Here is a 23330-nt window from a genome sequence, read left to right on the forward strand (position 1 = left end):
AGGCTTTAGCTCCAGGTTCTCAGCCACTGAGCAGATCTGGCAGCAAGAACATACTGCATGAATTTCTACTGACTTATTTTTCACTGATGAGAGGGATCTGAGGTTTTATCATGTAGGTTTTAAGAACTTCAAGTTTTAAATTGGCTGTCTTTTTAATTTAAAAAGTTTTTCATTCAGACAAAATCGGATTACTTTTCAGTCAGGTGTATGTTTCCAAGAGTCATAATTCTTTTATTTGTTCTGGTTCCAAGTCCTCTTTATTGCTTTTTCCTTTCATATTACTGCTGCTAATCTTCTCATCAAGCAGTTTCATTTGATTTTTCTGTTGAGAAGCTTTCATCAAACTTAATTTTCTTTTATCCAAGTTTTTAATTTCTTATGTTTTCGTCAATGAAATTTCATCATTTTATTCCTTCTTGAAAAACAAAGAAACCCCAAACAAAGGGAATATTGATAATAATTGTGGTAGTGGCTATGTAATCTCCTGAGAATTGTGCATTTTAAAGGTTTTTAGGTTCACTAATTTCAGGAGTGAGAGGATGGATGTCTTTGCAAATACAGTCCTCTGATATCCTACACATTGGGCTGGAAAAAGCTGGCTGTGGAAAACTTTAGTAACTGAACTTAGAGAAACTATGACTCTAAGTCTTGTCTTAGGTACATATATACACTTTGATGTCTATAGCTTTATGTGAGCACCAGGTTCCAGGACTCCTTTATCCTGGCAGCTATCTTTGAAGGACCAGCTGTTTATTTGGACAGTCCTTGCACAGAGTTAAACTTCAGGGGTTTCTTTCCCTCCATAATGACGTGAATGTCCAGCCCTCTCAAAAGGTATATTGCAGTTTGTTTCAGCAGGGAAAAGATGCCACTACACATTTCTTGGCCCTTGGTTGTTTTTTTTTTTTTTTTTTTGCTTTTTAGGGGTTTTCTTTTGTTTGTTTGTTTTTAGGGGGTTGGTTTTGGTTTTTGTTGTTGTTTTGGGTTTTGTTTGTTTTGTTTTTGTTTTATGGAAAATATCCTGGAGACAGCATAATTTCTGTACATGTGTAGCCTTAGAAGTCCAAGCTGGGAGTGATACTCAGGAGTATCCATCCATCTCCCCAGCTGCCTGTGAGACCCTCTGTGGCCGTGCTGTGTCCTCTCCATCCCCTGTGGCAGGAGAAGAGCTGCACAGGCATTTGATGGGACCTTGCTGGCCCTTGGCTCCAGTTCTGCTCTCGGTGCTGCAGGATGGTGTGCTCCCTGAACCTGCTGGGAAAACTCTCTGTTCCTCAGATATTTGAGAGGGAGAAAGCAGGGCAAGTGTTTGTGTCAGCAGGTTCTGCCCCCTGGTTGAACAGAGCTGAGCTGGATTTTGTGGCCATGCCCTGTGCATGGTCAGCCTGTGCTCTGCACAGCAGCAGCAGCAGCACTGCTGGAGCTCTCGAGTTCAGTCTGGTCCTTGCAGCTCATTTAGCACTGGGTCTTTCCATGACATAGTCACCATTAGGAGGAGCCTTTCCAGTGTTCTCCTGTGGCTCCTCACACCTGGCTTTTGTTACTTCTTGGTCCCCTCCTTTCAGCATAATATTCATGTGCCCTGTGACAGAGCTGTGCTGCCAGGAGAGGGATGCAAAGCAGCTGGGCAGGGTTTGGAGACCAGTGTGTCTTGCAGGTATCAGAGTATCCCCAGGGAAAAAGCAACAGTGTGGGATTCAGCTTCACTTAAACGTTGGTGCCCACAGCTCTGGACTGCCTGGTCAGAGCTCTGCTCACCTTCCCAGAGCTGTGGTTAGCACAAGGATGTTGGGATGAGCCAGAACCTCCATAGCATCTGTGGTTGCACAGATTTTTATCTCTAGTGAGTGCAGGTGTGATGCTGGCAATAGTGATGCAGAGGGTTATTTCACTGCAGGACATGTCCATTCTTTACTGGAAGTGCTGGTTGCTCCAGGGAGCCAGTCTGGGAAGGGATGCAAGAAGAGAGAACAGCATATACAAGCCAGGGATAAAGCAGGAGCCTTGTCGGGGGTTGGGCCAGGGTACCCAGCCATTCCACAAACACCTCCATGTCAATGCTGCATCTCCAAACATCTCTTCCAAAATGGACACAGAGCCTGTCTGATTCCTAGTTGTGGCAGGGCCTCAATAGCTGCTGGGTTGTGGAGAGGCTTGCAGTGGCTTTTGCTGGGACACTGTTCCCTGCAGGGCAGGGGATCAGAGAGAGAGAGATACCATCCTGCTGACACTGGGTCCCCAAATCTCTTCAGCCAGCTATATTCCTAGTGCTGGCTCTGCTGTGCCCAAACCACCCTGGAAGGACAAGGAGGTGTGTACTTGGGGGTTTGTTTTGCTGGCATCTTCTGCAGTGCCTCGTGTTTTATTTCCCATTCTTTTCTGTTCCATGTGAGCAGTGTTTATGTGGAGGGCAGGAGGTGGCTGCCTGAGGACCCTGTGCTGCTGGCAGAGTGGCAAATCACACAGGGGCTGCCAGCCCTTCCCTGAGCTGCCTGTATGTGCCTGTGTGCAGGGAATGTAGGTTTGTGAAGGGGAACCAGGGACAGTCCCTGCCTTCCCTCCATTTTCCCTGATCCTAGACAGCCTTTTTCCAAGGCTGAACTGCCCATGGAGCATCTCTGATGCTGCTTTTTGGATGCAGCACATTTGAAAGGATGCAACCCCTCACAGCAAACCTGCCAGGCTGGGCTGGCAGCCCCCTGCAGTGTTGAGTGCTCCTGCAGTGGAAAAAGCTTGCAGGTCACTCTGTGAGCACCCTGCTGCCAAATCTGCCATCTGTCTCACATCCTCTGGGCAATGCTCTGCCTCCCAGCCCATGGCTTCCCTTCTCCCTGTGCCTCGTCCCTTTCCCAGCCTGGCTGTTGTAACTGTCCAGATGTGACACTTTCTTCTCTGCCTGAAGGGGAAAAAAAAACATTTCTTGTGTTTTTCTCCATCATGTCCATCACTCCCAGCACCCCTTAGGCTGGTGTGGGCAGCTGCTGGCTGTTGGGTATAGGCAGAGCAGTGGGTGCAGGCAGTGCCAGCCTGCAGCATTGGCACAACAGAGTCTGTTTGCTCACCATCTGTGTCCCATTCATCCTCTCTGCTGGGCCACCTGCCTGTGATAGGTGTGAATTGGGTGGGGATCATTAACCCCAGTTCTTGTCCCAAAAGTCCTATGATTTCCTTCTTATCTCTGGTGCTCCAGGGCCATTTGACTCCTCAGATCCTTTCTGTGGAGAAGATGAGAGCAGGCTGGTGGGTGTGATGGGCTGCTTGCTCTGCTTGGCTCTGCTGTGCCCTGCAGCAGGTGCATGACTGTAGCTGTGCTTGGGTGTTGTGGGCAAGGGGAACTCCTGGGGATGACGCAAGTGATGGGGACAAGCCTTGTCACCATACGTGAGCCCCTGTTGCACTGGAAGGAGGTTGAACAGTCATGCTTTTCAGAGTCTGCAGCTCCACACGTGCTTGGGAGAGCTGCCTTCCTTCCTGGCTGCAGCAGCAGCTTTCCTCTCATCTCCCCCAAAAGCTGTGTGGGCTGTAGAGACAACTGGATGAGTGCCCCAGGGACTGGAGGAGAGTGACTACCTACTCCCTCTGCTTCCCTAGTGAAAAGCAGCACCAGGATTGCCCTGCATGGTGTACACCATCAAAAGCTTTCCCTTCCCTTTGATGCACTATTGACTCAAACCAGTGTGCTGAGTGCTAATCCCTCTGGCACAGCTGGATGCAACAACCATGGCTGGTTGTGACAGTGGCTGCTGGGCCAACCCCACTTGTGCAACTTGCTGCTGCCAGCTCCCGTGCTCCCAGGGCAATGTGATTCATCCAGTCATATGGTGTCACCCAAGTCTGCTCACAGGCTGTGCAGAGGTGGGAGGAAAGCCTTGTCAAGGCCAGGATTGGTGTGTGGTTGTGCTCTTGCTGCAGTCCAAACCTCACTCTGCTCTTGGCAGCAAGCACAGGCAATATAAATGTTCTATCTCTGCTCTAGATTTTAGATGCTCTAAAATCATGTTGTGTGTGTGTATATATGTACTTTTGTAATCCTCTGGTCTCAGGAAGAAGCTTCTGTGCTTGCAGAGAGGGGAGCTGGGCAAGGCAGGAATGCTTCTTTGCCTCTGCAGCAGAGTCAGCTGTGGAGGATGTTGTGACTCCTTGAAGATGAGGAGGGGTGAAGGGTGGAGAGGCTGGGCAGGCAGGCACCAGGGCATCCCCCAGAGCAGTGTGAAGGAAGGTGACCCAGGAGAAGGGGGTCAGCAGGATGTCCATAGCACTGCCCACTGGCTCTAGGAAGCTGTGTGAGCAGGGTGCTTGGTGGGAGGGTGCTCCCAGGTCCCTGTCAGACAGCAGCAGGCTGGAATGGAGCAGAGCTGTATCCAGCAGCATGAGTGCCAGGCCCTATGTGCTCACTCCACATTGCTCAGCAGGCTGATGGGCAGCATTTGGGAGGAAGGCTGGCTGGAGCTCTGCAGCTGAGAGCAGCTGCACAAGGGCTTGGAATGTGCCTGCTTTCTCCACCAGCTCAGCAGTGAGGTCCCTGCCATCCCCAGGTGTGTCAGGCTGTCCTGGCCAGGCAGGACACTGGGGTGCAAAGCCACCAGAATTGCCTGGCCCAAACAGTGTGATGCTGGGCTTCCCATGCCTTTCATGCACAACCCAACTCCTCTCCTTGCCAGTCTCCTTCCCTCTGCCCTCAGGTGGAGTTTCCTCAAGTGAACTGGGCTGGCTGCTCCCATGGCTAACAGTCTCTGCAGCAGGTGGCTTTATAAAAGGCATCAGATAAACCTCTCACTCTCCTTTTTGCCTCCCACTGCTTCCAGCTTCCCAAACAGTGGAAGGGATTTGGGGAAGAAAGAGCTGCCATTGCCCTATTTCCATCTGTCTTGTTCCCCATTCCAGGAACCAAAGTGCACCTGGCACCTTGTGGCATTGTGAAAGGTGCCTGTGACTCATTGTGACAGCTTCAGTCTGGGCCCTGACCAAGGGCACAGCTGCTCCTGGTTTCTGTTCACGTATCAGGAGGTTAATATTACGAGAGATGGGGCAACTGGGAGACTTTTAAAAACTGATTTATTGCCTCATGGTGCCAGCCTCATAGAAGGGTGAGACATTAAAGGTGTCACATCCAACACCATAATATCAGAAGCTATTTAATTCTTAGTTGCAATGCCTTATGTTAGTTTTTTACCAATTACATACTTCTATGAAGCTTGCTTGCCTTTTGTTACACCAATTAATTGCTCTGCTTTTCATGGCTTTGCCAGGATGTGTCATTTTTCAACCAGTGATATAACACTTCACAAACTTACATTGATACATCTTAAACTTCTGACTAACTTTATAACAGGTTCTATTGCTGAACTTTAACATCTTTTGCTGTCTTACTTAACATATTGCTTTGCATATATAATACATATTTGTTTCCTTAAAACATATTTCTACTTAAACTACAAACTTATATTCTTATTTTATATCTGTTTTGCTTTTAATGTTCTAATTCTCCAAGCCTTCTCCAAGGTCTTAGGTCAAACATTTTTTCTTCACAAAGACCTTAAAATCCTCTGTGTGAGCACTGTAACTTGAGTGGCAGAAGCAATCTACCTGCAATTGCCTGACATCCCACCACAGTTGCAGCCTTGCTGAGAGGTATCTGCCTTGGTCTTCAATCCAAAGGGGAGCTGCCTCTGCAAAGCAGGCTGTGCAGGCAATAAGAACCCAGAGATACCCTCTGCAGGGAGGGTCAGGCCTTCCCCTAGGTCTGGCTGCTGTTATGTCCTTCAGTCACACAGGCAGCAGGGGCTGGCAGTTCTCATCTGCATGTATCATCATTAATTACTTGCAAGTGCAAGTGCAAGTGCAGGGGTTGCTGTGGGGACTGTGAACAGCATGCAGCAGCCCAGTTAGAGCAGGGATCTGATGGTACCAGGGTGTCTCCTTACTGTCTTCCTGACATGCTGTCTTTCTGAATGGATGTGTGTGTGTGCATGTGTATAGGTTACCTGAGAACCCCTTCCCCACATGTCAGCTACCTGGGTCTCTGTTCCCTGAAGTCAACCCTGCTTTTGTCATAGTGTCATACAAAAGTTTGAGTTGAAAGGGAGTTTTAAATGTCTTTTAGTCCAATGCTCCTGCAATAAGTGTCGACATCTTCTGCTTGATAAGGTTGCCCATGGCCCTGTCCAGCCTGTCCTTGAATGTTTCCAGGGGTGGGGCATCTGCCATATGTGTGGTACATGGGTTTCACCATCCTCAACTTACAAAATTTCTTTCTTATATCTGGTCTGAATCTACCCTTTTTTAGTTTAAAACTATGTCACTAAGAGGTCTATTAAAAAAGCTGTTCCTATCTTTATTATAATAAATATCTTTATTATAAGGTCCCTTTCCCATCTCTCTGCTCCCAGCCATCACCTACCAGCTGCCCAGCAGAGCCCTGCTCTCTGCTTGGGTTGGGCCTGGTCCAGGTAATCCTTTGTGCTGAAGAGTGTTGATTTAAGTTTTATCAGAGGAGAAGGGTGCATGATACTCTGGGGAGCTTGCAGCCCCATTAGCTCATGTTTGCTTGGTGCACTGCACACACCAAGTGTGCTGCGAGGGGCTGTGTGCACAGCGGGAGAGTGAAATGCAGACCAAATAGGGGTTAGAGCCAACCTGCACTGGCAGCTTAGTCAAATGTGGCAAAATTGGCTGGGGGTGGAATAAATAAACAGATTCTGCTCTGATTCTTCCTTCCCAGTCTCAGTGTGCTGGCTCCAGCAGCCGCTGGCTTGCACCTGTGAGGAGGAGGCTGGAGAAGAGCTGCTCTCTGCACAGCAGCTCCCACGCACTGGCCCAAACAAATCTCCCTGGCTGCAGCTCTCACTGTAAGCACTGTTTGCTCCTGTTGCCTGGGGTTTGGCTTTATTCTGCCAAGGAACACTGCAGCAAGTCAGCATTGGTCTGCTCAGTCCTCAGCAGACCTGCAGGAGAAGGGGCTTATGCAGGTGGCTGTTTGGAAGGCCACAACCATTGTCCTGCAGGGAGTCCCAAGGGGATGGGATGCCTTCCTGTTCAAAAACTTCATGGAACTTTGTCTGGCTGAGTGCCAAAAACCTTCCCTGCCTGATAGTGCTGGGGAAGAAGGGGCGGGCAGGGAGCTGTGGGTGGTGTAGCAGCCACCACGGGGACACATAGTAGGGGAGGGGTGTGTGTTGGTTTCAGGTGAGTCCCTGGGGCAGCATGACCCTGCACATGGTTTCCTGAAGGTAGTGCCAACCTGCCAATCCTGAGAGCAGAAAAACTTGCTTAACTCCCCAAAATGGAATCAGTTTCAGCCTTCTAGTGGGTTATGTTATTTAGATTAACAGTGTTGGCAGGGCAGGTTGGGAATGGTGAAGCACTGGGGTAGGAGGAGCAGCTCCTAAGGCAAGCTCACCACTGAGGGGAAGGACCTCACTGTGGGGTGTGCATCCCCAGGGCCTGGGTGGGCTCATGGATTGGCTCTTTCCCCAGCCTTCCTGCCCTGGCTGGCAGTGAGCCTGGGTTTGTACTCCTCACTGAGAGAGCAGTGCCAGAGCCTACTGATAGGGAAGATGAAGTTTATCTGTACCATTTTTAAGCAGGTTTTTCTTAAGCAGTCATGCACTCACATTCATTTTCTGGTTCAGTGGGTATGTGTGTGAGATAGAGTAGGATCAATGAAACATGAATCCTCATGACCTCTCTGAGAGATCGTATCTTCATTGGCAATGACAAAGATAATATTTGAGCAGGTGTTTTGTACCTGTTAGGGATCATGTGTTGCTGCAGAGTGGTACTTTGCCTCCAAACCTTACTAACCCCAGCCTCCACAGCCCACAGGCCATGTTGCTGCTCCTTGTTGGAAAGATTTGCAGCAGGCCAACAGAAGAGGCTGGTGTAGGTCCCATGTCCTGCTGGTGATAGGATGGGGTGTTCTGCTGGTGGGTTGTCTGTCTCGTACCCTGACAGGGTGTGGGCACAGCATTCACACCAGTGTCAATGAGCCCTGCCCAGGGGTGCTGCTGCCCACAGCTGCTCACGTCTCAGACCACGAGCAGCCTGATCTTCTCTTTGCATTTTGGACCTTGAGGCCATTAATCTTAAGAGGGAAGGTTGAAGGGAGAGCCAGAGAGGAATGCCTTGGGCCTCTGTGGGGTTTTGGAGGGCTGTGTCTCTGGTCCCATCCCCTCTGTGCTCATGCCCCTTAGGGACAGATATGGTCCATGGTGTGCCTATTCTCCTATGCACCAAGCTACAGGAATAGAGAAGCCACCATGCCCTACAGTGCCAAAACTGCCAGGGTGTGTGCTGAGCTCAGCACAGGCTGCTGATGAGCCTTTTCCCACCCTGAGGTACTTGGTTAGCCATGCTGAGTAAGAGGCAGTGGCTCGGGTTTCCTGCCCTCCCTGCCACTGCAGTCCTGCAAGGTCGGTCACTGCAGTCCTGCAGGGTGGGATGCTGGCCTGCTGGCCTGCCTGCCTGCTCCTGTGCACACCAGGGCATGAACCTGAGCTCCTGTTACAGCAGCCCTTGATTTTCCCTTCAACAGCCTGGCCACCATCTCCCTGTTATGGAAGAAGGATGTAGAGGCAGTCAGGTAGCATAGATGCTTGTTTTCTAGGTCTGGGTCCTCAGTCTGGCATTTCTGTGTGGCCACAGACTGCTCCATGAGCAGCCCCATGCCCTGGCTGCCCTCTGGCCAGCTGAAGTCAGTAATCCCACCTGTGCCAGAGTGAGATGCTGAGGCTGGATGAGCACAGGCATGCTAGGAAACCCAGCTTAGTCATCTCAATGCTCTCAAGACTGTTCTGATGTTTTGCTACTCCAGCTGTCTGTGAATCCCCTAGCAAATGAGTTTGCTGGCAGGATGCTTCAAGGGAAAGACAAATTATGAAAAATTGCATTCGCATAAAAGACATGCCTTGTTTTTAATTGGAAATCTGATTCTCTGGATTAGTGCCCACCCAACCGGAGAGAAGAAACATATGCTGATGTATCAACAAAACAAAGGGCACTGAATATTCAAGGCAAAGCTTACACACACTGAAAATGCTTCATAGAAATTATCCAGCAGATCAGTTTCAGTGGCAAGTCTCATGCAGTCACTGTGCATTCACAGGCCACAAAGAGGAAAAATAATTGCTCTACATGTTTTCTGACTTTTTTTTCTGACCCTGTTTCAGTATCTTCCCTGTAAGTAAGACCTATAATGGACAGACCATATATTGAAATTTCTGCCTTTATGTTATTGCTTCATTTTTCCCACCTGCAACCCTGTGTACCTCTGTGTTTCTTGACTAGTCCATTGCTGTCACTTCTCCAGGACAGTGGCTGCTCTGAAGGACATCTGTCTGTGGCTGGCATCTAGAGGCCCTGCGTCATACACAGCTAATGGGAAGCTGTCCTGACACCTTTTAGAGGTGGCACCCATCCAGCTCTGTTATTCACAGCAGTATTTGTTCCTTTGACCCCTAAAGATTGGGAAAATTATGGCGTAGCAGAGAACAGGAACTGGTTTGGAGATGCTGTGGTTTTTGTTGAGCCTTTCAGATTATTCTGCAGAGTACCATCAACTGAATATTGCAAAATGCTGAATTTTCTCATTATTCTCATTTTCTCATGTGATGTGAAAATTTAGCTTAGGCGTTTCAACGATGACTTTAAGTGTGACCTGCAGTGTCCCTGTGATTTCTCATTCTGTATAGCAAAAAACCTACCTCTCCAACCAAAGGGAGCTTGAACATGTTCTACAGATCTGAGTTTAAGCTGTTCTTGGTGTATGTGAACAGAAATCTCCTCTCACTGTTTCTGCTGCATGCTGTTCCTGGAACATATACATGATTTACTTTTAGCTGGTTGCCCCCAATAGTTATTTTAATGGTAACACTGCAGCTATATAATTTGCATAAGCTTTTCTGAGAGCAGCACCATAAAAGGTGAGACTAGCTGGAACAAATGGTGTAGAAAAGTAGTGATTTGGGTATTTGGAGGAGATTTTCTGTGGCTATCTGGTGATGAAAGGAGCAGCAAAAGGGCAGGAGAGTGGCCTGAGATCACATTCAGAGGAGCAGAGTGATGCACTGATGTTTATAGGCCTGAGCATGACATGATGGCTCCTTTGGACTCTTTTGGAGTTGGAGATGCTTAAGAGAGAGGGGACTGGGTCTTCAAGTATCTTCTTCTCATGAAGTTTCTCTGTGCAGTCTGCCCTTGTACTGGCAGTGCAGTGTGGAGAGAAATGAGCTGGCTGGCTGGGAGGGTGAAGGCTTGGATTTGGGAGGTTTCTGGGCAGGAGAGCTGGGAGCAGGAGATACTAGCACCATCTCCAGGAAGAACCCACTGCTTTTGGCCACCAGGAGCAAAATGTCTGATATGGGAGAGAAAGGGATAGCAGCAAAGACTCGATAGAGAAACACAACTTGTACAGATCCCTGTGAAAATCCCCCTCACCCTGCCATCCCTGACAGGATGTTCCTCCTACGAGTGTGAAGCCGGTGCCTAGAAACAAGCTGCAGGATCTTATTGCTGTGGAGTGGCATGGTGGTGATGGAGAAGGAATTTGGAGGTTGCTAAGGGTCTCCTTGTTTATTTTCTGATGGTCTAACAGCTCCCTTGGTCAGAGACACACTCTCCTTGTTAACAAAAAGGCAGTGAATTATTTAGCAGCTGAAAATGCCAGATGGCAATGACTCTGCTGCTTACAGGAGGAGGGGAGAGAGAGAGATATGCACATGGTGAGGAACAGATTGAGAGCATTTCCACAGCAAAGAGCAGACCCTGGCTAGAGGTCCTGGTGGCCCAGGTGGTAAGCAGGAGGCAGACAAGCCAGGGCAAATAGCAGCTGCTTGCCAGAGTAGCCCCCTCACTTCTTACAGGTCTCTTCCTAAGGCCCCCAGTCAGGGGGCATTATCCTGATGGGTCCATGCTGGCCTTGAAGTGCAGGACTCCAAACCATGGCTGGGAGACAGGCTGTGACTGAGGGCACTGCAGGGAGGCTTTGCCAGCCCATCCATCACTACACACCTGGGTGCAAGTATCACCCTAAGTCTACTGGGATATCCTTTGGAGAAGTGTCATCATATCTCAAGTGATCTGGCACTTCTTTTGAGAGTCACACTAATGTTCAGCTGTCCTTGCTTGGGCAGTGATGTCTCCAGACTTCATAGTCTGGACAGATGGATGTGTATATGGACTGGAACCTCTGAGGGGAACTGAAGATGCAGCATGGACAGGTCTGTAGCAGACACTGAAGCCCATGGCTCAGGTGATGTTGCACCATATGCACAGGAAAAGGAACTGCCATGTGTCTGCATGTCCTGGGGAACTTGATGCCTGTAGCTCAGCAGCTTCTGACATACCTTCAGGGCATCTATGCAAGTAGTCAGATGCCAGCCTAATATTGCAGTGGAGTGAGACTCAAGCTCTTCTGAGCTTGTAGCCTTGGTCCAATCATCCCAGCCACTCTTAGGCTTCCAGTGGAGATTTTTCTTTGGGATGGAATTTATGCTTCAGAAATAAAAAAAAAAAAAAAAATAGCAAGAGTGGTTTTTTGTATTTAATTTGGAAACTGCAAGCAGCAAGAGTAGTTCTTAAATTCTTCAATGCTCTGGAGAGCTTGAGTTGACAGACCTTTTTTCTTTTTCTTTTTTTTTTTTTTTGTGTCAACGCTTGTGTTTGAAAACCTCCCTCTTCCTCCCTCCTAAGCTTTTCTTCCCCTGGATGAAGAGGTCAGAGAGTCAGTCTCTCAGGTATGTAATGTATGTCAGCTCCTGCACCAGCACTCTTGTCCTGCTCACTGTGGTCAGCTGTGGGTTGGGGGTGTCCATCTGGCTGTGGGGAGAGGAGCAGGTGCAGTCCTAGCAGCCCAGTTGACAATATTATCATTGACGCTTTTTTCAGCAATTCAAACAAATGCTTCAGCTTCTCGTTCCTGCCTGCTGACAACACCAGGGTGGCCATGACTCAACCCAGCTTCCTGGACTGAGGGGCAGAGGTGGTGAGAAACTTGTCTCAGGTATGACAGAGACAACCAAATAACATGGGGTTTAGTGGGGTGGGGAAAGGGAGGGAAGTAGCTGTGAGATTTCTTCAGCAACACCCTCTGCCTTGTGTCCAACCACCTCTCCCTGAGAGAGACTGAGACTGGGGATGCTTTGGGGCCATCAGCCAGTCCTCTCCCCTCCCTACCCTTAAGTGAGCTCCTCAGACCTTTGTGGAAGAGAGCTGGAAGAGCCACGGCCCCTTTTCAAGCAAGAGCTTCTCCATGCACGCTGGTGCCTCTGTGTTGCAGGGTGGGACGATGGAGAGCTCGTACTCGATGGAGGCAGCACCGGATGGCGCCGGCCTCCCCTCGCTGGATGTGCTGCTCCTCCTGGAGCCGCCGGTGAACAGCACGGAGGAGCAGTGCTTCAGCGCCCGCTCCCGCAGCACTGTCCTGGAGGGGCTGCCCTTCGGAGGCGTGCCCACCGTGCTGGCCATCAACTTCATCCTCTGGCTGGTGAGCGGGCGGGAGGGGCCACTGCTGCGGGCTGCACCCTGTGCACTGACAGCACACACAGTGCAGCCTGTGCACAGTGCACCTGGCTGATGGGAGACACTGCTGCGGGCTGCACCCTGTGCACTGACAGCACACACACAGTGCAGCCTGTGCACAGTGCACCTGGGTGATGGGAGACACTGCTGTGTGCTCTGCACCCTGTGCACTGACAGCACACACAGTGCAGCCTGTGCACAGTGCACCTGGATGATGGGGAGCACTGGTGCACCTGGCTGACAGGGAACAGGGATGAGTGCACTGGTGTACCTGGCTGACAGGGAACAGGGATGGATACACTGGTGTATCTGGCTGACAGGGAGCAGGGATGAGTGCAGGAGTCCAAGGGCATTACCCACATCATGGTGGGCGGCAAAGGACACTTGAGCAGCAGTGGTGAGATCACAGAGCAGGAACAGTTTAGGGTAAGAGTTCTGCACAAGCTTGGGCTCTTGAGTGAGAAAGCAGAAAGGAGGGATATGAGAAGATCCCATGAGGTGAGACCTTGCAGCTAAACTCTTCTCTTCTTCTTCCAGCTTCTCCTTCTGGTCTTCTCATGTCTTCGGAAAGCGGCTTGGGACTACGGGCGCCTGGCACTTCTGATGGACAATGATAGGTGAGGAGGATGCAGAGCTGCTGCAGGTGATGGCTTCATTCTCTTCAAGAGGAATGTAAGGAAGGCCAGCACTGTGGCATGACACATGGAGTTCAGCAGGTGTTCCTGTTCTTCCTTCCCATTGGGAATGGCCTGGTGACCCCCTTTCCCATGGAGACACTGCTGCACAGAGAGGGAAAGCCCAGGCCAGCTTTCATTCCCTCTAGCATTTGGTGACAGTGTTCTTGGTGCCACTGCAGGCCCTGTTCTGGGAAGGGCAAAGAGCAGTTTTTCAGTGGGAACTGTGCCACTCCTGCCACTCTCTTGGAATGAGCAGGACTGGCTGCTGGAGGGGGCAGAGGGAGACACAGAGCAGTAGTACTGTTCCTCATGTCACTACAGCAACTTGCCTGGCCCATCCTTTGGGCTAGATGTAGAGTTCCACAAAAATAAGCAGTGTTCTGGTAAAAGTAGAGCCCAGACCGTATTTTCAGGGGGGCTGTGCTGCCCACAGCAGCTTGCCTGCCAGAGCACAGGTCACCTTGGGCAACAAATCATCTTTCTTTGCACAAGTTCGTGCACACAGGTGGGATGTGTGCAAGGCTGGGCAGTCCACAAGAGTAAGCTCTTTTAAAGTCCCTCTTCTGCCTTCTCCCCTCCAGTTCCTCTTGGCCTCTGTATCTGGAGCTCAGTTTGGTGATGAATATATGATGTTTTCCCTTCCCTTCACCAGTGACGTCAAAGGGCAACCAAAATTTAAAATGCGAGCTCTGATTACATTCCTTTTTTGCTGTAAAACCATTTAAAACATCTGAAAACAGTGGAATAGAAAATATCTTGTTCAGCAGCCCCTTGTAATGGAGCTAAGGCTAAATCTCCCTGAGCCCACCATGGATCAGGGCCACAGAGAAGTTGAGGAGACTTGGTGCAGAGATAACAAGATGCAGCTCCTTTGTCCCAAGACCAGCAGTAATCACTGCTCCAGCCCTAGTGTAGGATGCAGGGAGGGGGGGGGGGGACACATTTTTTGGGCTGCTGTCCTAGGAGAGACTTCTCCAAGGGTGCTTATCCTCTTGTGTCTGCTGCTTCTCTTCTGCCTCACCCCTCCACTCCTCCCCTCACTGCAAAGCCTGACATCGCTTTTCTACGGAGAGCAGAGTGAGAAGGAGAAGTCCCCATCAGAGAGCAGTCCTCTGGATGCTGACAACAAGGATGTGGTGAGTGCCAGTGGCTGTGGCAGTGGGAGCCTGGGCTGGGCTTGTCCTGGCCCAGCCTGTCCTTTTCTTCATCAGACACCGAGGTCAGAAGTGTGAGAAGTTAAATCTCCCTCTCATCACCCTTCAGTAATAGGGAGCTTCTGGAAGCTGGAGGGTGTTTTGTCCTGGATTCTTTGAGGCATTTATTTTGAATGGCAGTGTGGAAGGGATGCTCCTGTCAGCAAGTATCTAACAACTGCACAGCTGTCCTTACAGCTGTAGGGATCTAGTGTGATGCATGGCCAGGGCCTGGCTGCATGCCTGCAAGAATATTTCCCACCCCTCAGGATAAAGTCCCCCACACCACATTTCCTCCTCTGCCACCGTGATGAGGCATTAAAGTAATCTTTTGTTTCTCTCTACCATACTAGGCTTTGCTGGAAACAAACAAAGACACACACATTTTGCTGCCTCTTTCTGTTTCTTTTTTGGCAGCAAAAGCTCAAAAATCAGTCATTGGTACAACTATGAAAAAATGTCATGACTTATTAAAAAATCTAGGTAGAAAAGGAGCAAAATCCTTGCAGGTGGCAGGAGGCCTGTTTAAAGGCTCTGTACCAGATGCTCTAGGCAAATGTATATTGCTCATCAAAAAAGAAGTGAGAAGGACTACAGGGAAAGCCAGCATACTAAAGAACAGATTAAAGAAGATTGTTAGAAGTAAGAACACATCCTTTAAAAAGGATGTTCACAAATGAGGAAAATCTCAACTCTGACAGGTTAGATGTAAAATACATTAAGAGGGGAGAAGAGCAGTTTTGAGGAGGAATTTGTAGAGAGCATAAAAAGTCCAGAATCACAAAATCACAGAATGAGTAGAGGTCGAAAGGAACCAATGTGGGTCATCTTGTTCAAGCAGTCATCCTAGAGCACACAGCACAGGATTGTATCTTGAATATCTCCAGTGAAGGAGACTCCACAACCTGTCTGGGCAATCTATTCCAGTGCATGCTGCTTTCTTCCAGTCTTCAGGCACCTCTCCTGATCTTTAAGGATCTTTCAAAGACGATCATGAGCTGCCTTGCTATGATGTACACCAGCTCTCTCAGCAGTTGTGGATGCATCCTGTCAGGGCCCATGGACTTGTGGATGTCAAATCTGCCTAGATGTTTTTTAACCCAATCCTCCTTCACCAGGGGAAAGTCTAAAAATCCACGTGTGCACACAGTGCCAGGGAATAAGCTAGTTAGTGCACAAGAATTTAGGTTGTCCTATAGCACTCTACAGCAGTGCCACCTCACTACTTGATAGTGGTAAAAAAAGTGCATTGAATTTTAGAGGCTGTCATGGAAGGGGGAGAGAAGGGAGCTCTGGAAGCAGGAGCCTGTTACAGAGATGCTCCTTAATGTTCAGAGGAAGCTGAGGTCCAGCAACCTGACTGTTTCAGGTCACTCCTGCAACAGCGGCTTAATGCTTGACCTCAGCTTCCTCTGCAAAACCTTCTGCAGCCAAAAATATGCATCTGACATCCATCAGGAAGATTGATGTTTGTAAAGAGACTTCCCTGTCCTTTATACCCCAGCCCGAGCAGACTCCTTGTTCCCACTCACACAAATTCTCTTGTCACTACTTTCAGGAAGGTTGCATGGTCCCTCAGGGCTTTTGCCACCTGGAAGAGAGGTTGTGCTCAGCTTCCCATCAGGTCTTTGCAGTTTTCTTGCTTCTCCTGAGGCAGCTGCCTTTGCCACTGGGCTGAGCATTGCTCAGCTGTCTTGGCACTACCTCCATTTGCTCAATCCCCTGGCCATAGGCACTGCAACACCTCTGCATGTTTCCCCAGCATATGTTGTGACCTGGTCCCTCACCAGGGATGTGAGGGTGGTTGCCCTTGTCTCATCCTGACTATTTTTCCTTCCAGGGATTCTGTTCCTGGCTCCTTTCTATCTACCAGATGAAGTAAGTGTGTGTCCTTGGCATTTTGGTCATGCCCCATTGTTGCCCACCCATGGGGAGCTGGTCTCACAGGTGGTGGCCCATCACCAGGAGCTGCTAGGACCAGCAGCAGAGGAGAGCCCTCTTAAAACATCCAATCTGAAGAGAGAGCAGAGAGCTCACCTCTGCTTTTCCTCCTGGCCCCTAGATGCTATCCTAAAGAAAAGGGCTTCAACCTCTCCTAGGAACCAATCCTGTAATGAGATGGCAGCTGGAAGGCTGTTTGGATCCCCCATTCCCTCTGTGCTCAAATCCTTTGTGCCACAGTCAGGATGTCATCATTTGGTGTGGGTTGTGGGAGACTGGAGCAGGTGGTGAGGAGGAACCACCAGCCCTGACCCCCACTGCCTTTCTCCAGGGATGAGGAGATTCAGAGCAAGTGTGGGATCGATGCCACCACCTACCTCTCCTTCCAGCGGCACCTGCTGGTCCTGCTGATTCTGGTTTGCGTGCTCTCCGTGGCTGTCATCCTGCCTGTCAACTTCTCAGGGGACCTCCTGGGTAGGTGCTTCCCTAGTCACAGGGTGACTCAGGAATGCCATACAAGCTTCCAAGCCTTTGGGCAAGCTCTGTGCCTCCAGGAAAGAAGGCAAAAAAAGCCATCTCTGAGAAGCCCCCATGTGAGCAGGAGCCAAATTGCTAGGTGACAGAGGAACATTAGAGGCTGGGAAGTTCAGGGCAGTGGGGACTTGGTGGGGAAAAGAAGGGAGCAAAGACCAGAGCCAATAACTGCAATGTGGACATGCACACTGCACTGGGTTCCCTTAACCTTCTGCTTCTCCTCTTCCTCTGCAGGACACAATCCCACCCATTTTGGCCGGACAACCATCGCTAACATCCCAACTCAGTAGGTGCTCCCACAGGCTGGGGGGCTGTGTGTGCTGCTGCTGTGGTGGGCACTGCTGGGAGCACCTGGGCACAGAATAGCCCCATGTTGGGGAGAGGGACAGTCCATGTGAGCAGCACATCACTCACAGTGGCTCTTCAGTCTCTCTGACATGAACACAGTCAGAAGGGCTCTTGGGGATGTTGTGTGGCCTCATTTCTGTAGTATCTCATTCAGCAGTCTGGGTGCTTCCCCTCTAATTTCTGGGGTGAATGTCTGACAGCTGGCTGGGAAGGTCCTGCTGGGTGGAGGGGGTGGCTGGGGGTGAGATGCTGAGTGCCAGGCTGGCCCCCACTGCTCATCACAGTCTCATTGATCCCCACTGCCTCTCTTCCAGAGACCGTCTCCTGTGGCTGCACAGCATCTTCGCCCTCATCTATTTTATCTTCACCGTTCTTTGCATGGCTCACCACTCTGTCCACCTGGAATACAGAGAGAATGAGAAGGTGAGAAACCACCCCTCCTACAATCCTGCCTTGTTCAGTGCTTATGGACAACTTCCTGCTTTGCACAAATGCTGGTCCCAGTAGGTAGAGAGGTCTTTAGGAACAGCCTGGAACTGGGCTGGCAGGGAAAGGTATGGCTGATCTTCACCAGCTTCTGGATAAAGTGACAGACTGGAGGCAAATCTCTCTCTCTTGCTGTCTTGTCTCTTGAGACTGAAGCTCTGCTGTATCCATCTGTCTGGGGTATGGCATTGTCTGGCTGTGCCCTCAGTGTTTGGGACTGGGCATTGAGGAGCTGTGTGCTGACTTGCCTCTGGGGTGGCAGCTGGTGCCCCAGCTCACTGCTGCATGGACAGAGTGGCAGTGTTATATCCTACGGATCCATCCTGCAGATCCTTTTGTCTCTTTTCTTGCTCCAGGTCGCCCGGACGCTGATGGTTACCCACATCCCCAAGGAGATCACAGACCCTTCACTTATCATCAAGCATTTCCAGTGAGTAGCCATGTGCCACAGCCTTGCTGGGTGAGTGGCAGGCAGGTGGTAGGGACTGTCCCTGTCCCCCGGCTCCTGGTGCCACCATGCCCCTGTGCTTGCAGCGAGGCTTATCCCAGCTGCACTGTCACCAACGTCCAGTTCTGCTTCGATGTGCGCAAGCTGATGAAGCTGGATGCAGAGAGGTGAGTGCACACACGTCCACATTCCCTCTGTGGGAGGGTGCCCTGCTGCTGCCCACCACACCAAACCAGTCTGGGTTTATGGCTGTATGTCTGGTGCTCCCCAAATGACCTTCCCTACCGGCTTCCTAGGCGCAAAGCAATGAAGGGGCGGCTTTACTTCACCACCAAGGCCCAGAAGGAGGGGAAGATCATGATCAAAACTCACCCCTGCGCCCGCATCTTCTGCTGCCGCTTCTGTGGCTTTGACGAGGTAGGAGGGTGCAGGCAGGGCTGCACACCTGCACTGCGGGCAGGAGGAGCACGCAGCCTGCCCCTGCCCCTGCCCAGCCTGTGTGCAGCACAGCGCTGGCTGCTCCCACAGGTGGATGCTGAGCAGTACTACGGGGAGCTGGAGGAGAAGCTCACGGACGAGTTCAATGCCGAGCGCAACCGCATCACGCTCAAGCGGCTCGATATGGCCTTCGTCACCTTCCAGGACGAAAGGATGACAGCTGTGTGAGTGCCCCTCATGCAACAGCCACAGGGTGTCCCTCAGCCTGTTTGCCACCATTCCTGGGGAACTGGGCCACCTTGCCAGCTTTTCTCACCTAAAGCAGGCAATGGGCCAGTCTCTTCTATGCCTCTGCCATCTGTAAAGTTCACTGCCCTGTCAGTGCTGCAGCAAGGGTCTCACAAGAAGTGAGACCTGACCCCTGGCTCCCTCTTCCTGCAGGATTTTGAAGGACTACAGCCACATCCACTGCCGCAAGCACCCCCAGCAGTCCTCTGTCACCACCGTGGTCAAGTCACACCACTGGGGTGTTCGCTATGCCCCTGCACCCAGCGACATCATCTGGTGAACTCCCACGGCAGGAGGGAGGGAGGGAGGGAGGGGCAACGGGCAGATATGGGGAAGCCCATGTCCATACCTAGGAGGAGCCCACATACATAGCTATAAGAAGCCTATGCCCATAGCAGGGAGCCCATATAGCTGTAGGGCACCTGTGTCTGTATCTATAGGACACTTTCCCAGGGTGATGGGGGCTGAAAATCCCTCCTTTTACCATAGCAGGTCAGCACACATGATTGGGGTGATTACCCCAACGGTGGCAGGGCCCAGCCAGCTGATATTGGGGTGATTGCCAGACTCTGATTTCTCCAGCCTGGTTCCAAAGCCTCCTGGTGGTATGGGCCTCTGCTGTGGCTGTTCTCTGGTCCAGGGGGCTCTGCATGTGACAGCAAAGCAGCATGGGGAGGGGAAGAGAGTGAGCTCAGAACAATGTCTGCCAGGATGGTTGGTGCACATAGCAGGAAGCAGAGCTTCATGAAGCTGTTCTGGGAGGCCCAGGACACAGGGCTTTTCCTCATTATATCCAAGCTGTGTTTTCCTCTTACAGGGAGAATTTATCAGTCCGTGGCACATCGTGGTGGGTGCGATTCATTCTGCTTAATATCTGCCTGTTCATCCTTCTCTTCTTCCTCACAACGCCAGCCATCATTGTCAACACTATGGACATGTTCAATGTCACACACCCTGTGGAGAGCCTCAAGGTAGTCCCAAACCCATGCCAATTTCCCTAAAAGGTCATCATTTCCAGGCTTATTTGTGATGGGGTGGGGCATCTGCTCTACACTGCCCTAAGAAGACAAGACATCACTAGGATGGGCATTGATGAGAAGCAAGATCATTGTTGACATCATGTGCTTGCTTGCTATCCATCCCCTTCTCCTTGTGTTTCCAGTGGCAGAGCCCTGGGGCAGCACCTGAGCTTTGGTGCTGATGTCCATGGAGGCAGGCAGGTTGCTGTCCATTCAAAAGAAAGGTCTGGAAAGAGCTCAGGAGATGTTAGCAGCTGCCAACGGCACAGCTCCTTCTTGCTCATTGATCTGTGAGCTTTTGGGTGGGCACTGGGGCTCAGAACATGGCTGTGGTACCTTTGGCTGGCCTCAAGTTCTTATCTCCTGGAACAAATGCCCCTGCTCAGGGAGGGGATGCTCCGGCCCACCTGTTGCACACACCATCCTGTGCTGTCTCCAGCATGGCTGTGCTGTGGTGGGTTGTTGAGGGGGTGTTTGGCATCTCTCTTCCTGCAGAACCCCATCATCACCCAGTTTTTCCCCACGCTGCTGCTCTGGGCCTTCTCTGTCTTCTTGCCCTTCCTTGTCTACTACTCAGCGTTCTTCGAGTCTCACTGGACAAGGTAATGGGGCTGCCCCCCCCCAGGGCTGCCATGGGTGGGAGGAACTGCAGTGGAAGGGGAACACAGCCTGCAGGGAGGCAGGCAGTGAACAGTAGACCCCCACTGTGGAGCAGAGCCCCAAACTGAGTGTTTCTCTACATGGAAAGAGCCCCAAGTTCATGTACAAAGGAGCCATTTGCTTCCTGTAGTCCTGAGCACTGACAAAGGTAGTTTTAAGATGGATCTGAAGAAGTTTGTAAGAGATATGGTGTGATGGTGGACTGGCAGCAGCAGGGCCATCCCAGGCATGCTTCCAGCCCTCCAGGGCAGAGATACGAGTTCAGGACGCTTAGAGGAGACTGCCCAGCTCCTACAATGTGCTCTCTCTGTCTTGACCTTCCATCAGCCCCAAGCCCTGTGCCTGGTCTGATAAGTCCTTGCAGAAGCTTTGTCACCACCTCCCTTCCTTTTTCCGGGGGAAACAGGAGGTTGTGAACTCATACTATACACCCTTCTGCCTCTTGTTGGGTGTCTATACCAGCATGGATGGTAGGAGAGGACAAAGATGAAGGAGGAGAGAGGTTGGGAGTACGAGAACCTTCACTGCAGCAGATTCCTCAGGGTGACACACCCTAGCCTGGGAGAGGCTTTGCAAGGCCCCAGTGGAGGCACAGATCAAATGCACCCAGCTTTGTGAGGCAGGGAGTAAGTCCTTGGTGAAAAGTGAGACCAAGCCCAGCCCCTCACCCCACCTGCTGGTCTTTCCCAAAAAAGTGCAATGTTCTTTTCTTGTCTTCCCTCTCCACAGGTCAAGTGAAAATCAGATCACCATGCACAAGTGCTTCTTCTTCCTGGTGTTCATGGTTATCATCCTGCCCTCGCTGGGTCTGAGCAGGTAGAGACCACCCTGCCATGCTGCTCTCCCTGCTCACAGGCTGACAGGATCACACCCATCCCCAAAGGGCTAAGATCCCATTGCCACCAAAACACAGGGATCTCTGGGGAGGAAAACACTCCAGCAGTGTTGAGCTACTCTCACATGGTTACACATGGAAACCTTCCCTGCAGAGAAGTGGAGCAGAGCAATTTATCAGGCTGCCACAGCTGACCCACAGGACCTGGTAGCAGTGATCAGTTGCTGCTTGGGTTGAGCAGACCCTAAAAGGACCTGGTCAGGTATCTGCATAGCTCCAGCTCCGGCAGTCCTGGCCATCCAGGAGGCAGGCACACACTGCACAGTGGTCTCGTGTGGCAGAAGGAGCTGCTCTGGCAGTGCAGGGTGCAGAGGGTCTTGCCCACTCAGGACAGGGAAAAGCACATGCCTGCTGTTTGTCTCTCACATCACTCTGCAGCTCTCCCTCTGTCTGATCTGCTCCTCTTCTGTTCCCTCCAGCCTGGACCTGTTTTTCCGCTGGCTCTTTGACACCCATTTTCTGGATGAGGCTGAAATCAAGTTCCAGTGAGTAGCAGAAAGCTCCCAAACTTCCCAAACAAGCAGGAGCACCTGTTGTCCACCACCAGCAGCTCTTGCAGCCCCTGCCTGAGCATCCTCTCACTCTCACCTCTCTGTCCCTGGGGCAGGTGCGTTTTCCTCCCAGACAACGGCGCCTTCTTTGTCAACTACGTGGTCACCTCCAGCCTGATTGGGACAGCCATGGAGCTGCTGCGCATCCCAGGCCTCCTGGTCTACACTGCTCGCCTCTGCTTTGCCAAGTCCGAGCCCGAGCGGCTCCACGTCAAGCGGGTATGTGGCTCTGGTCCCCTGCCAGCCTTCGTGACCCCCAGCACAGCAGAGATGCACTCTCAGCATCTCTGGAAATTCAGGCTGTCCTGGTTCTGTGGGGAGGCTTGTGGGGACTTCTTCAGGCCCCTGGGGGCTAGTGGGGGTGAGGCGGTGTGTGCCAGGGTGCAAAGGCAAGTGCAGGCTTTGCAGTGACCAAGGTGGCAATGACACTGTTGGTTGTGCCCCAGAGCCAAGCATACCAGTTCCAGTTTGGACTAGAGTACGCCTGGACCTGCTGTATCTTCTCTGTTGTCATGACCTACAGCATCACCTGCCCCATCATCGTCCCCTTTGGTGAGTAGGATCATGCCCATGGTCCCAGCCATGCCAAGAACAGCCTGTCCCAGCCACCACCAGCAGCCTGGGAGTGCAGGCTTCCTGCCTGGTACAGGATGGCACCCTTGGTCATCATCCCTGCTGTCCCTGTGGCCTGGTTGTCCCCATTGCCCTCACCCAAATGGCTTCTCTTGTCCCCCCAGGGCTGCTGTACATGCTGCTCAAGCACATGGTTGACCGGTACAACATTTACTACGTGTACATCCCCACCAAACTGAACCAGCGCCTGCACGTCGCTGCCATCAGCCAGGTGGTGGTGGCCCCCATCCTCTGCATGTTCTGGCTGCTCTTCTTCTCCGTCCTGCGCCTCGGTAGGGAGAGCTCAGGCTGTGCCCTGCCACTGCTGAGGGTCGTGTCTGATGCTTGGGGGTGACAAGCCACCGGTGTCACCCTTGAGTTAGGCATGGCATGGAAGGTGGTAAGAGGGGAGGTGTTGTGAAGACCTGGCAGATGAAGGTGGTGTCAGCTTGTATTTTGGGAAGGGGGTTGAGAGCTTGTAAAACCCAAAGCAGGCACCAGCTTGGGGCTCAGTTGGACATGCAGCTGGTTCTTGGAGGCTTATGTGCTGCCCCAGTATCTCTGTGCTCTAGGTCCCACCCGGCCTGTCACCCTCTTCACCTTTGTGGTCCTCCTTTCCTGCATCATCTTCTCCTTCTTTGGCCTCTGCCTGAAGAAGCTGCAGCCACGGAAACCCTCTAGCTACCAGGTGAGTGCAGACAGACACTCATTCTGTTCCTTCACC

At 51.3% G+C, this 23330-nt stretch overlaps 2 protein-coding genes across 3 annotated transcripts in view; one reads left to right on the forward strand and one right to left on the reverse strand.

The window, feature by feature from the left end:
• LOC306803296 (uncharacterized protein) overlaps window positions 1-23330 on the reverse strand; it is a 119711-nt gene that overhangs the window by 32711 nt on the left and 63670 nt on the right. The window lies entirely within an intron of this gene.
• Window positions 1-23330, forward strand: part of TMEM63C (transmembrane protein 63C) — a 31097-nt gene that overhangs the window by 5452 nt on the left and 2315 nt on the right. For both annotated transcript variants that reach the window (XM_079308549.1, XM_079308550.1), the window contains 21 exons: window positions 11884-11998; window positions 12275-12481; window positions 13054-13133; window positions 14242-14329; window positions 16227-16264; window positions 16659-16801; window positions 17096-17147; window positions 17524-17632; window positions 18052-18125; window positions 18230-18310; window positions 18440-18560; window positions 18672-18805; window positions 19023-19145; window positions 19687-19840; window positions 20384-20490; window positions 21278-21364; window positions 21863-21928; window positions 22051-22213; window positions 22441-22546; window positions 22732-22899; window positions 23179-23294. In XM_079308549.1, coding sequence (XP_079164675.1) covers window positions 12284-12481; window positions 13054-13133; window positions 14242-14329; window positions 16227-16264; window positions 16659-16801; window positions 17096-17147; window positions 17524-17632; window positions 18052-18125; window positions 18230-18310; window positions 18440-18560; window positions 18672-18805; window positions 19023-19145; window positions 19687-19840; window positions 20384-20490; window positions 21278-21364; window positions 21863-21928; window positions 22051-22213; window positions 22441-22546; window positions 22732-22899; window positions 23179-23294 — 2208 coding nt within the window. In that variant the 5' untranslated portion in view covers window positions 11884-11998; window positions 12275-12283. The remainder of the gene's footprint in view (window positions 1-11883; window positions 11999-12274; window positions 12482-13053; window positions 13134-14241; window positions 14330-16226; window positions 16265-16658; window positions 16802-17095; window positions 17148-17523; window positions 17633-18051; window positions 18126-18229; window positions 18311-18439; window positions 18561-18671; window positions 18806-19022; window positions 19146-19686; window positions 19841-20383; window positions 20491-21277; window positions 21365-21862; window positions 21929-22050; window positions 22214-22440; window positions 22547-22731; window positions 22900-23178; window positions 23295-23330) is intronic.

This window comes from Erithacus rubecula (genome assembly GCF_903797595.1).
Source record: "Erithacus rubecula genome assembly, chromosome: 6".
NCBI classification, from domain to species: Eukaryota; Metazoa; Chordata; class Aves; order Passeriformes; family Muscicapidae; genus Erithacus; species Erithacus rubecula.